The sequence below is a fragment of the Gastrolobium bilobum genome, unplaced genomic scaffold (assembly GCF_033153095.1).
Source record: "Gastrolobium bilobum isolate Gb01-03AN ecotype WA unplaced genomic scaffold, APGP_CSIRO_Gbil_v1 utg16919, whole genome shotgun sequence".
Lineage (NCBI taxonomy): Eukaryota > Viridiplantae > Streptophyta > Magnoliopsida > Fabales > Fabaceae > Gastrolobium > Gastrolobium bilobum.
The window spans coordinates 257,612-270,621 of record NW_026897069.1 but is presented as its reverse complement, the minus strand read 5'-3'; the positions used below and the strand labels follow the sequence as shown (position 1 = coordinate 270,621).

The window sequence follows — 13,010 nt, the reverse complement described above, 5'->3', positions numbered from 1 at the left end:
TATGTATATAGTCAGTTCAATTTTCTTAGGATAAATATTCCTATAAATTGGGATGTTACAAATATCAAAATCGATCTCATCTTTATTCATCTCATTTTTCTTCTCAAGTTCGCTATGAACATCAACCTAAACCTCATCTTCACTTAAATGCATAGCATATAATTTTTTCTATTTGAAAATTTTATAACATAATTTAATTCTAATTTTATTTAAATATCATGTCAGTCTAATCTTGACCCTGTTGGTTGCGGGTTTAAATACTGGGCCCAACCCGAGTCTAATGTAACCTGCCAAAGCGAACTAGATAGACTCCACTCAACAGTGATAGAAAAGTGTGTACACGCGCCACACTTCTCAGCCTCGCACACACAGAGGACTTGTAAGTACACGAGAGTCAAAGTGGAATCGGATAAAAAATGGCGAAGGAAGAGAGCCACGGCGTCGTTTCCGATCTGATCGACTTCTTGAACGCTTCTCCAACTGCTTTCCATGCCGTCGGTAAAAAAACAAAACAAAACGACGTCTCGTTTTTCGCGAATGCTATCGACAAAACGCACAGCACTGACTCAGTGAATCGTTCGTTGACGTTTCAGGCGAGGCGAAGAAGCGGTTGCGAAGCGCGGGGTTCGAGCAGCTTTCGGAGAGGGAAGTATGGGAATTGAAAGCCGGTAACAAGTACTTTTTCACCAGGAACCACTCTACCATTGTCGCCTTCGCCGTCGGTAAACGGTAGGTTCCGTCATTTGCTCATTATTCTCTTTCACACGAAACGTAAAGTAATAATAATATGTCGTTTTCGCAACTCACTCTTCTCAGATTCGTTGCTGGAAATGGATTCCACGTAATTGGAGCTCATACTGATAGTCCTTGTCTGAAACTGAAACCGGTGACCAAGGTAATTTTGGATTTGTTCAATTATTGAATGTGTCATCATTTCATGCATGTAATGCAACGAGTGTTTAATTAGTAAGAGAGAGATATGTGTTTTTTTGGAAGGTGGTTAAAGGTGGAATTTTGGAAGTTGGTGTCCAAACCTATGGAGGTGGTTTGTGGCATACATGGTTCGATAGGGATTTGACTGTGGCTGGGAGGGTCCTTGTACGAGAAGAAAATGCAGGTTCTGATTCGTACTCGCATAGGCTTGTTAGAATTGAGGAACCAATTATGCGGATCCCAACTTTGGCTATTCATTTGGACAGGTTTAGGTTTTGTTGCTGTTGAGATGCATTGCCTGTTTGTTTGCTTGATTATTATTATTATTATTATTATTATTATCAGTTTGTCATCTTCTTCCTTGTGTACAGGGATGTTAAAGATGGATTCAAAATAAACACGCAGACTCATCTTCTTCCCATCTTGGCTACTTCGCTAAAGGTAATCACGCAATTCTTGCTAATTTAAGCTTTTTGACTGGTCTATAGGAAATAATTATTATTGAGATGTCCAATTGTCCAGGTTTAATGCATCGAGTCCTACAGTAAATGCTTTTTTTTTTTGGAGTTAGGTTACCTGAGTTACTATTTATATGATTGCATGTCATTAGAGAGCTCAGTTATTGGTTAAATATGTATTTTGTTGCATAACAATAACTTTTCATTGCAAATGGGTTTTGTACTTTTACTAGCATGCAATGTTACAAGTTAGTTAATATCATGTTTGTGTTTTGTATCTTTGATGATGCTGATTGTTTTGGGCAGGTATACATTGAGACTCGTTTGTAGTTAAGTAAAAGAAATAAGTAGCTTCTACAAATATTTCTTATTGAGATTGAAAGTTTTTTTTTCATTATTTGGATTTAGCTTTTACGCATTCATTGAGCTTTGTCTTGCAGGCGGAGCTCAATAAAGTGTCCTCTGAAGATGGTTCAGTTGATAGTGGAAAGCAGAGTGATGGAAAGATAGAAAATGATAAAACTGGCACTAGCAATACAAAGCACCACCTTCTTCTTCTACAGGTTAACAGGCTTTGAAACTCACAATGCCTTCTTGATTTACCTTTCTTTTTTGGGATGATATGTGTCATTAACACTTGTCACAACTATTTCTAACTTGTAATCCTTTACTTGGGTCTTGGCATGTATACATGATGATTATGAGTCTAATTGTTGGTGATTGTCTTCTTTATTTTCCACAGTTGCTTGCAAGTAAGCTTGGGTGTGAACCAGATGACATTTGTGATTTTGAATTGCAAGCTTGTGATACACAACCAAGTATAGTTGCCGGAGCTAAAAAGGAATTCATATTTTCAGGACGGCTTGATAACCTCTGCATGTCATTTTGCTCATTGAAGGTTTAAGTTTTATTGAGATTACTTCTTCTAGTCAAGTTATAAATGCATGTGTATAGATATGAACTTTGAAATATAACCTTGGTTTTGAAGTTTGCCACTCTAGATACTGCTTATAAATTGAGCCATTTTGGACTTAAATTGTTCTATAGTGCAAGGATTAACAAAAGCTTCTGAATATCACCACTGTATATGTTTACAAAAACATTATAATTTATGCTTTAATTGAATGACTACAGTTAAGGTACTCTGGGTTTAATTGCAGTATCTATTGATGTAGTGGGGACTAAAGAGAGATTGATAATGTGTTTCTGTTGATGTTAGTGGATTTCTGTTAAGTCTTCTGTAGAATTGGATCATATCTCAATGAAATGAGGTCTGCGTATTGTACTATTTGCTGTGAATACTGATGTCAGCATGATATCAGTAACTATATGATGGATTTAGAATGGAAAAGATGGAATGAACACAGAAATAAAGAAACTCAGGGCATTCAAGAGGTCCTGCACTGTTAGGAACCCACGATGGAAATAGAGAAAAGAAACTAATGATTTTATTGTTTGACTGAAAATGAACAGAACAAGACGAAAGATCTCTCCTCCAAAGGTTTCCCCTTCACAAAGGGTTGCCCCTTTCACAACTGAGCACTTGCTCGGTTCTCTTAAAATACAATTCCCTAAATGGTCCTCCTACCCTTACTTCCCCCTATTTATTTATCTGACTAATCCCAACTAACTGTTCTGACCGTCTAAACTAACTAATTTGCCTTCCCTTTATTCTTCCAAGCAAATACCCTTCTGTCCCAGCATGGTAACATGTACTTCCTTTTATATCCTTACAAGTCAAAACAGAATTTCCATCCCTTATTTCCCTGATTGCCACACTGGCAGTCTATTGCATTAATTACGCCCTCCCCTATGTGCATTAGAGACCCTGATACCCTGCATCCCTTCTTAACAAACACCTAAGTGATAGGTGGTTTCCTAACTATACTTTCTCCCAAAGCTTTTCGACAAGGTGAAATGGAGGAAATTGCACCTGTATAGCTGCTGAGGATTCCCAAGAATTTTCGGAGTCTGGTAGGTCTTGTGGTCTTGCCATTTGATTAGGACTTCAGTCATGCCCTCTTGGTGGTCCTGCAATCGAGTGCATCTTCTGGATGCACTCTTAGCTACCAATCTTCTTATATAAAACCTGCCAAAGGCTGGCTTACCGCAGGCAGATATGGATTTCTTCAACAATGACGCATAGAAGACTGGATATATACGGCCGCTACCTGGTAAGCTCAGTTTGTAAGCAACCTGTCCAATTTTTTCTAGGACTTCAAAAGACCCATAAAACGTAGGGTTAAGCTTTTAAATCTTCTTCCTAAGAACTTGATCGCTTGAGCCTGTACGTTTGAATTTTAATATAAACCAAATCACCCAATTGATGGCAAACTTCTCTTCCATTCACGTCTGCCTGGACCTTCATTCTGTCAAAGACCTGTACTAAGTTATCCAGATACCCAGCTTCTGGTCTCTTTCTGCCATTAACCTGTTACTTCCTCTATAGTTGATGAATCTGTTGGACATTTAAACCGGGTGGGCGGGTCCCTGCAATAGAAAACTTCAAAAGTGGTAGACTGATTGTGCTATGGTTATTGGTATTGTACAAATCAGGGTAGTCAATCGCCCGCAATAGTGGCACTATAATGTCATTGTGTCACATCATGCATATGGCTGGTACTGGAGGTGATTCACGTCATGTTTTTGGGTTGCGACCGATGTGCCAAAATTGTGGTCGTTGTCTTGTGTTTGCTATGGTGATCAGGGGTAAAAGCACATTCCCACCCCCCCCCCCCCCCCCCCCCGGATTGTCAAACCTCTTTCCAGCATTGTTTCCAGGCGTGCCACACCCACTGCTTGCTGGCATCCTCTGCTAACCTTCTCTCCCGCACGCGTCATTTATGCCCTTCATGCAGGTCTCTTGTTCAGTATTCGTGCCCCTTTGTCTTTTTTATTTGCTGCATAGTGTTCTTCACACTTGAAGTTCCTCACATTCGACTAATTTTTCTGTTGTAATTTTCTGTTAATTCCATCATCTTCCCCCTTTTTTTACTTCTTTTCTATGGTCTCTTTGATTTTGTTAGAACATATGAGAAATATCTCATATATCTTGATTATATCTTAAAATAGTTTGGAGTATCTTAAATGATCTCATAGAAATATAAGAAGTATATAAACGAATCCTATTAGAGTCCCACACATACTTATTAATCTCATATAGTGGCGTGTAGTGGTTAACCCTCCAAACTGCTATAGCGCTATCATGGGTAGCGCTACAACGCTATTGTGCAAAGTGTACCTAAGTGATACACTAAATTGTACTCCACAAATATAAAACTTAAAATATGAAAATGTGACATAAAAAACAAATTTGAAGATCTCAATCTCAAACATAAATGATTTCAAACATTAAAATTCAAATCATAAGCAAATTGAAGGAATTAAAGTCTCAAATAATGTAATACAACAAAATAAAGTGACAAAATTAGTCAAAATTCAAATTGCCACTTAAGTGAAATGTCAAAATCAAAGAACTTAAAGGAACTAATCATAATTGAAATCATGAACATCCAAATCTTCATCTTCACTTTCACTTATATCGAAGTTGTAAATCTCTTCCTTCTACGACGAGAACACTTTTGCAGAAACTATTGTAAGCCTCAATAGCAGCCGCTACACTTCGCCTGACCGTTGCGACGCGATCTGTGGCTGTCGGCCGTTGCACTGCAACGCAACTCCGCTATAGCGTGCTAAAGCGGGGCTATTCACAAGTATGGTCCCACATTGATGTTATGGCATGTTTTGTGTGGGTATAAGATACAAACTTTGGGAGAGCCTCACTGACACGAGCTGTCGAACTCGCGCAAATTAAAAAAAAAAATTTATTAGGGTTCAGAAAATTTGTAGTAGAGAGGAAACCCTAAGTCGTCTCTCTCAAGGAAATTGCTTGGATAAAAATCGTTTATCAAAACAGAAATTAAAAGGGGGGATTTTTGAATCTTGGTTGAATAATTTAAACGGCAGAATATGAAATTGGATTTAAAATTCGTAATTAAAAATAACCAACCTAAGGTTTGGGTTCCATGGACGTCTTTCCTCGGATAAGAAGATATCAGAATCGTGATTGATTTGTCAATCGGATCAGAATCCTTATTTCCAATTGACAACCCTCTCTAAGCGATCGCTTAGCATTTGATCAAAGACGATGTTTCTACTCATACAATCGCAGAGTATCAGCCCGCTTGATTTAAGGTCATAGGGTCAATCAACCTAATCATCAAATCTGATGATTAATCCCTTTCCATAATCGCAATCGCGAACCTCAGATTGAATATCCACGATCGCACGATATCAATCTGAGTTGGGAAGGGAAACAAAACTGATTTGAAATAAACGCAGATCCTCAAGACTAATCCATGGAATCCATTACCCTTAGGTTGATTAAAAGGTTCTTAGCCTCGCATGGCTAAGGTAAACATGATTGAAATAAAAAGAAGAAGAAGAAGAAAAAGATGAAGAACGCTTCAGAGAAAATACTTTTATCCTCAATTTTGAAAATTACAGAATGACTACAATGTTTCCTACTCTGCCGTCATATACCCCTTCAGTTCTGACCGGCCCATATGTCTAAAATACGAAATAAAATACATAAAATAAAATAAAACTTCAGCAAAACGTGTCCGACTTGGCGCACGAAATCGACTAGCTTCCAATCCGAATTGGGCTTCGAGCTATTCATAAGAATTGTAGCCCTTTGTGTTATCTGAAAAACCCAACAAGAACGGAGTCAATCCGACAACTGTGGACCAAGATATGGCCAAAATACAGAAGTAACGTAAAGCTGAAAAATTCTGACGAAAATAAATTAAACCCAATCAAAAACTAAAAATGTAAATTAACTCAAAACATCATTATTTTATTCAAATAAATCCTAAAAATACTAATCAAGAGTAACAAATAAGTGTAATAAAATATGAGTTATCACTCACGCCCTCACCCCCAAAGCTAATTCGTAAGGTAGGGGAGGTCAAAGTCCATATAAACCCCACACCAAAACCTTGTGTTTCCAATGTGGAACTCCAAGTCTCATACTTTGCAATGAGATCGTAACATTCCACTATGCTTCGCAGCCCCGGTACCTACTTAGGCTGGCTTTGTGCTAGTCTTTTACTAGCCCTGGGTGAACACTGCAATGTCAGCGTCACCAGTCGCGCTGCTCAATTGCAACTGGGAGACATAGTGGAAGGCTCTGATACCATTGATACGAACCTTGGGAGAGCCTCACCTCAAACGCTAGCTCATGAGGTAGGACAGCCCAAAATTCATATAAACCCTACACCAGAACCTTATGTTTCCGATGTGGGACTCCAACTCGCATATCTTGCAATGACATCGTAATAGTATATAACTATATATAGGCTTTGGGTTCTTTGATTCTTCCCCCTCAACAACTGACTTTTTAGAGTGGGTTCTCGGAAGGTTGTATCATTGGTTTGGCTTTGTCATTCTTTGATATGCTTCACTTTACCAATCTTAGGTTTAGCTAAAGAATTTTTCTTAGTGGAGCCTTGCCCTTGGTCCGAGGGAAATTTTTTATCAACTTAAGATCCAATAGGATCTCTTCCCTTTTCAGGAAAAGGTGTGGTGTGGATGACCTCTCAGATACGAACGCCACAACGTGCATGTGTCTTACTAAAGGATTTAGGGACTTTAAGATTTAAGATTATGCGACTGTCTGCCAGGAAATTAGAATGTGTGTGCAGATGATGTGTAAAAATTTTAAATAAAATAGTGCAGTAGTTGTTGATTATCCTACGTTAACATCTTGGTTTCTGTTTCAGGCATTAATAGATGCTACATCCTCTGACACCAGTCTGGAGGAAGAGACTGGCATTAGAATGGTGGCTTTGTTTGACCACGAGGAATGTGGATCTGATTCTGCCCAAGGAGCTGGCTCTCCTGTGGTGCATGATGCTTTCTCTAGGATCACAAATTCTTTCAGCTCAAATTCAAAGGTATAATGCCCTTTTTTATGCTTAAGGAATATACTTATTTAGTGTTACTGAGCAAATGTATTGTTGTTTACTTTCCATTGAGGATAAACGCATGTAGGTAGTACCTTTATCACATGACACTATAGATGTTAGGGTAAATTACACTTTGAATTTTTTGTCCAAATCAACTTTAGTTCAGTAAAATTCTACACTTTACATCTATCAATTTTTAGAAGCATACACCAAAACCCCGTAAATATTCATAAACACTGTAAATGGTAATTTCTTGCCTAAATTACACAAAATTACCAAGATGCATTGTTTTCTGTACTTTAAAACATAGTATTAGAAGAGGTCGAGTTCTATGCATAAACTAGGAAAAAAGAAAAAAAAAATAGTGGAATATGCTGTGAGTTCTGATTGAAACAGCTAAAAATAAAGCATTGGAAAAAGTCTGGACTTTTCTTTTTTGGCAAAGAAAATGATCACATCCACATTGAATGACCTTTTAATTGTTAGTTTTAACTAAATATTAACAGTTTGAGTGTTTCTGAATCTTCAAGGGGTTAACAGGGTAAAGATTATGTTTCTGAAACATGAGTGGAGTAATCTGTAAGGTGTACAAAAATTGTGGTAAAAGTGTTATTTAAATCTAGGTAGGCGTTGTGGTTATTTCAACCCTCATTATTCAGTACAGCACCACTCCATTAGTCAGTATTCGAGATATTTAAATGGTGGAATAACCACAATTTAATTATGCTTTCAATCTTTAATTAGTTTTCGTTATGGTGATTTTGTTTTAGCTTCTTGAGAAAGCAATACAAAGAAGCTTCCTTGTATCTGCTGATATGGCACATGCACTACACCCAAACTACACGGTACGTCTTCTTATGTGCCTTGATTTACTGTTGCCGATAATTCAAATTGTTGATCCTTATCGAAGACCTAATTTCTCATAGGACAAGCATGAAGAAAACCATCAGCCTAAACTACATGGAGGACTTGTCATTAAACAGAACGCAAATCAACACTATGCAACCAATGCTGTCACATCCTTCATATTCAGGGAGATAGCATCAAAACATAACCTTCCTGTTCAGGTCAGCTTAGTGAAAAGTTTTATCTTTGTCCCTTTTCCTCCTCTCTGATTGGAACAAATTGTGTCTGCGGAGGAAGATACAATCGTTAGAAAAGTCCTCTCCACTTAATATCCGTAGTTTTTCAAGGAGCAAAATTATTACCTGTTTTGAATTATCAGAAGAAACAGTGGTGAGTGGAGGATTGGAATTGTGTGAGCACTAGTATGAGATAATGAATTATAACGAGGTATGTTGATGTAGGACTTCGTGGTGCGCAATGACATGTCTTGTGGTTCAACTATCGGTCCAATCCTTGCAAGTGGCGTAGGTATTCGCACTGTTGATGTAGGTGCACCGCAGTTGTCAATGCATAGCATAAGAGAAATGTGTGCTGTTGATGATGTGAAGTATTCATATGAGCATTTCAAGGTCTTTTTTCAAGATTTCTCCCATTTGGATGCTAAGATTGTCGTTGACATATAGGTTCATCTCGACTGAGGAATTGCTCGTCGATCCTTTGCTCTAGATGTTGTTGCTGAAGTGGTCGTCATGTGTAATTTAGTAACATTTTTTTAACGCTGACTTTATAATTATGAAGTCTTCAATAATTTTGACTCGATGAAACCAATATTAGCATCTGTTTTATGTGTGCTTTCTGCACTTTTCATGAACAGTCCACATTCGTGCTTCTAATGGGGTACTATTCAGATGTGAAATAAATCTAGAGCTAATAAATATATTATGAATTTTCTAGAGCAATATTTAATTCAGAAATGCAGAATAATACTGTTTTTTGAAACTGCTGCTTTCATGTGTATAATATGTGCCTAACTGCCTGCGCATATGTTAGGTAAGAGTTCTCTTGTAAAAACAATTTTTCAGAAAGAAATTCTTTCAAAAATTAAAATAAGTGTTTGTAATCCAAAATAAGTTAATCCAAACTTCGAGAATTCATTGATTGAATTTAGGTGCTAGGTTAACGAGTTTCCAGTTGATTAAAGCAAATATAGTGGAGAAAAGTTAGGGTTGTCTGGATGATGTATGTCACGGAATCAAAATTAGATACAATGAGACGCTTGAATTATGATTCAGCGGCAGCTTGAGTTACTATCAAATTTCATGTTTGGATTATTGAATAGCCATGGCAGAATCAGAAGTATCAACTACAGCTGCAACACCTGCGAGTTTTTCAGCTATAGCTACAACAGCTTCGAATCTTCCCTACTTCCACCCAAATCCTTCCAACCCATACTTCTTAGCATCCCAACGAATCACCATCGCAAGCGTTAGTTTCTCCGCTATTGAATGCAAACAATTACCATATGTGTTCTCGAGAAATAACGATGGTGTTAATCTCGAAAAACAAGATTGGATTTGTCAGTGGTACTATCGTTCCTCCATCTGAAACTGATCCGAGCTATTTTGCTTGGCAGAGATGCAACAATATAATGAGTGCATGGATCCATATATCGAGTTCTGAATCTATAGTGCAGTCCATTATATGGATGGAAAATGCAAGAGACATATGGTTGGATCTCCATGAAAGATTTTCAAGATCAGATGTGTTTCGTATGTTAGATCTTCAAGAAGAGATCTACCACTTGCAACAAGGAAAAAAGTCAGTCACGAAGAACTTCACACAATTGAAAACACTATGGGACGAGCTTGATAATCTCAGGCCTGTAAATGCACTATTCGATGTTCTTGTGGAGGATACTCACAGATGGAGTATCGTGAAAGTGACCACATTATCTGATTCTTAAAGGGCCGTAATAAGCATTATTCACAGGTGAGATCACAAATTATGTTGATCAATCCACTGCCTGATGCTACAAAAGCATTTTCAATGGCGGTTCAGCAAGAGAGGTAGTTTTATGGAGAAGTATGTTCTATCAATTTTGGTCCTCAATCCTTTGCTGCTACAACTGATCAGAATTCTTTTCGAAGAAACCAGGGCTGTAGAGATTTTAGAGGACATGGAAGAAGCTTTGTAAGTGGACGAGGTTAAGGGAGCAATAAAATCTACACACATTGTGGCAGAAATAACCATACGGTTGAAACTTGTTTTAATATCCATGGATTTTCTCTAAGATACAGACCTAAAAATGCAGCCACACAAAGTGTTCATAATGTAACTCGAGAGCCAAATGTTGATCGTGTTGTTGAGAAAGCACAAAATCTAAATATAGTTTCATTCTCCAATGACCAATACTAGAGAATCTTAGATCTACTTGAGAGAAACACCTCTATAGCTGATCCAACAACAGTTCACTCAACCAACTTTGTTCAGGTTTCCAATGTCCAAACTGAACACGTGTCAACTGTAGGTATCCAAGACATTCGATGGATTCTGGACACAGGTGCAACTGACTATGTTACTTGTTTTAAGTTCCATTTTTCCTTTATTCAAAGAATTAAACCAGTGTCAATTAAACTCTCAAATGGTACATTTGTTATTGCTTCATATTCAGGAACAATTCTTATATCCCACACATTTAGTCTATTAAACGTTCTCTATATAACCGAATTTAAAGTGAATATATTTTCGGTAACCAAATTGTTATATGATTATCCTTATTGTCTAATCTTTCGTTCATCTTCCTATGTCATTCAACAGCTCCATACCCAGGTGACAATTGGTATAGCTGAACAGAAAGACAGACTATACGTGATGTCTAGCAAGATTGACAAGAAGTGGATCGTAGAACCTACAGTGGATGTCATAAGATCCTCACCCTTCATCTATTCCTAACGCTTTATGTAAATATCTTTAATTATACTTTTACTTTGTAAAATCTAATTGTTACGGAACTCAAATTTATGGTGTCAAGACTGCCAATATGATGAAACGGAGTCTGAGTTGATGAGTTTGTGACGAGAGTGCACCCACTTGTTAGAATCGAAATCCTAGTACATAGTGGACAAGTTGGTTTGGTAAATGTGTTGTCATTTTGTAATTAGATGTGTAGGTGTTGAGTCTAGATTAGACTAAGAAATTTTCTACAATTTCCGCTTGTTAATGCCTCGAAGGCAATTTTCCGAACAACGACATAGCATTACGGAGCTACGAATAAGGAGCTTGGAAAACCAGTTGGTCGTTGATCTGGTTCAATTCTTCTTTCAACCGAGTTTCATGTGGATTAGTAGCGTTTGTCTAAGTTACAGTTATGGGAATGTATCCTCTATATGATATAATATGAGATCATATGAGAAACATCGAGATATAAATTAATAGTTTTTTTTTTCATTCTTTATTTTAATGCATTCTTCTATCATTGTTGATTTGTATTTAGATCAGTGGTAAAGCAACCGAGGGGCTAGGTCCCCGTTCGATTTAATGCAAACCTTAAAAAGAAATACAATATAAGTTTACCCCATCAAGCTTAGCATTTGAAATTTTCTTTTTCTTTTTCTTTTGGTATGTAGCATTTGAACTTTTCGTTCTTATTATTTTTTATGTACGAAAAAAAATTGGGAATTTTTTTAAATCAATTTACGTATTAACCCAGTATTGTATTATATTGCCTGAAGTAATGTGAATTTTACCCCCTTTTATCATAAATTTTTCTGACACTATCATTAATTTAGATTATTAAAAAAAATTCGCATTATAAAGGTAAGATCTTTTGACACCTCATCTGAGAGTATTAGATCAAAAAAGATCAATGGTGCCACATGCTTACAAATCAGAGTCGTTGATCTTTTTTGATCTAATAACTTTCAGATAAGGTGTCAAAAGATCTTATTTCATATATATATATATATATATATATATATATATATATATATATATATATATATATATATATGGGATATGATCAACTTACACCAGTGTAAAAATAATAAATCTTACACTAAAGCTTAACTGTTGATTTCCGTGCATCTAACGATTGAGATTTATTGGGAATTAAAAATTAATTAATGAGTGAGACCTAATAAATATTAACCGTTAGATGAAGAAAATCAATGGTTAAGATTTGGTGTAAGACTTCTTATTCTTACACCGGTGTAAGATGATCTTGCCTCATATATATATATATATATATATATATATATATATATATATATATATATATATATATATATATATATGGGTTAAAGTTTTGTTACGTGACAGCAAGTAAAAGAATTTTGCAGCATACACAAAAAGCATCACATCACTTCATTTTCTTTTTTCAATTTTTTAATCAACTGTAGACTCCACCATTGATTGTGTGTGCTGCAAAAAAGTTTCACTTTGCAAGCAACATAATAAAACTAAAACCATATATATATATATATATATATATATATATATATATATATATATATATATATATATAGGGTCAGGATCATTTTACACCAGTGTAAGTTACACTCTTAATTTTGTCCGTTGATCCAACTTATATCTAAGGGTTCTAATTTTTTAGTTATGTGAGCCATTGGATACAAGTGGATCAATGGTCAAGATTGAGTGTAAGACTTCTAACTCTTACACCGGTGTAAGAATATCCTGCCCCTATATATATATATATAAATATATATATATCCACTATTTTATTTCTTGTCTGATTGATGATAACTTTTACGTTCACAGTTCATATATCACCACCGGTGTCACAAAA

The 13,010-nt window shown here is 36.4% G+C and overlaps 1 protein-coding gene across 1 annotated transcript; it reads left to right on the top strand.

The window, feature by feature from the left end:
• Positions 1 to 327: 327 nt before the first annotated feature.
• Positions 328 to 9,111, top strand: LOC133303833 (probable aspartyl aminopeptidase). Its single transcript, XM_061503801.1, has 11 exons — positions 328 to 498; positions 594 to 729; positions 817 to 895; positions 997 to 1,199; positions 1,305 to 1,374; positions 1,832 to 1,954; positions 2,134 to 2,289; positions 7,175 to 7,348; positions 8,131 to 8,205; positions 8,287 to 8,427; positions 8,668 to 9,111. The coding sequence occupies exons 1-11, from the start codon at positions 417 to 419 to the stop codon at positions 8,887 to 8,889; spliced, it is 1,461 nt and encodes a 486-aa protein (XP_061359785.1). The 5' UTR covers positions 328 to 416; the 3' UTR covers positions 8,890 to 9,111.
• The last annotated feature ends 3,899 nt before the right edge of the window (positions 9,112 to 13,010 follow it).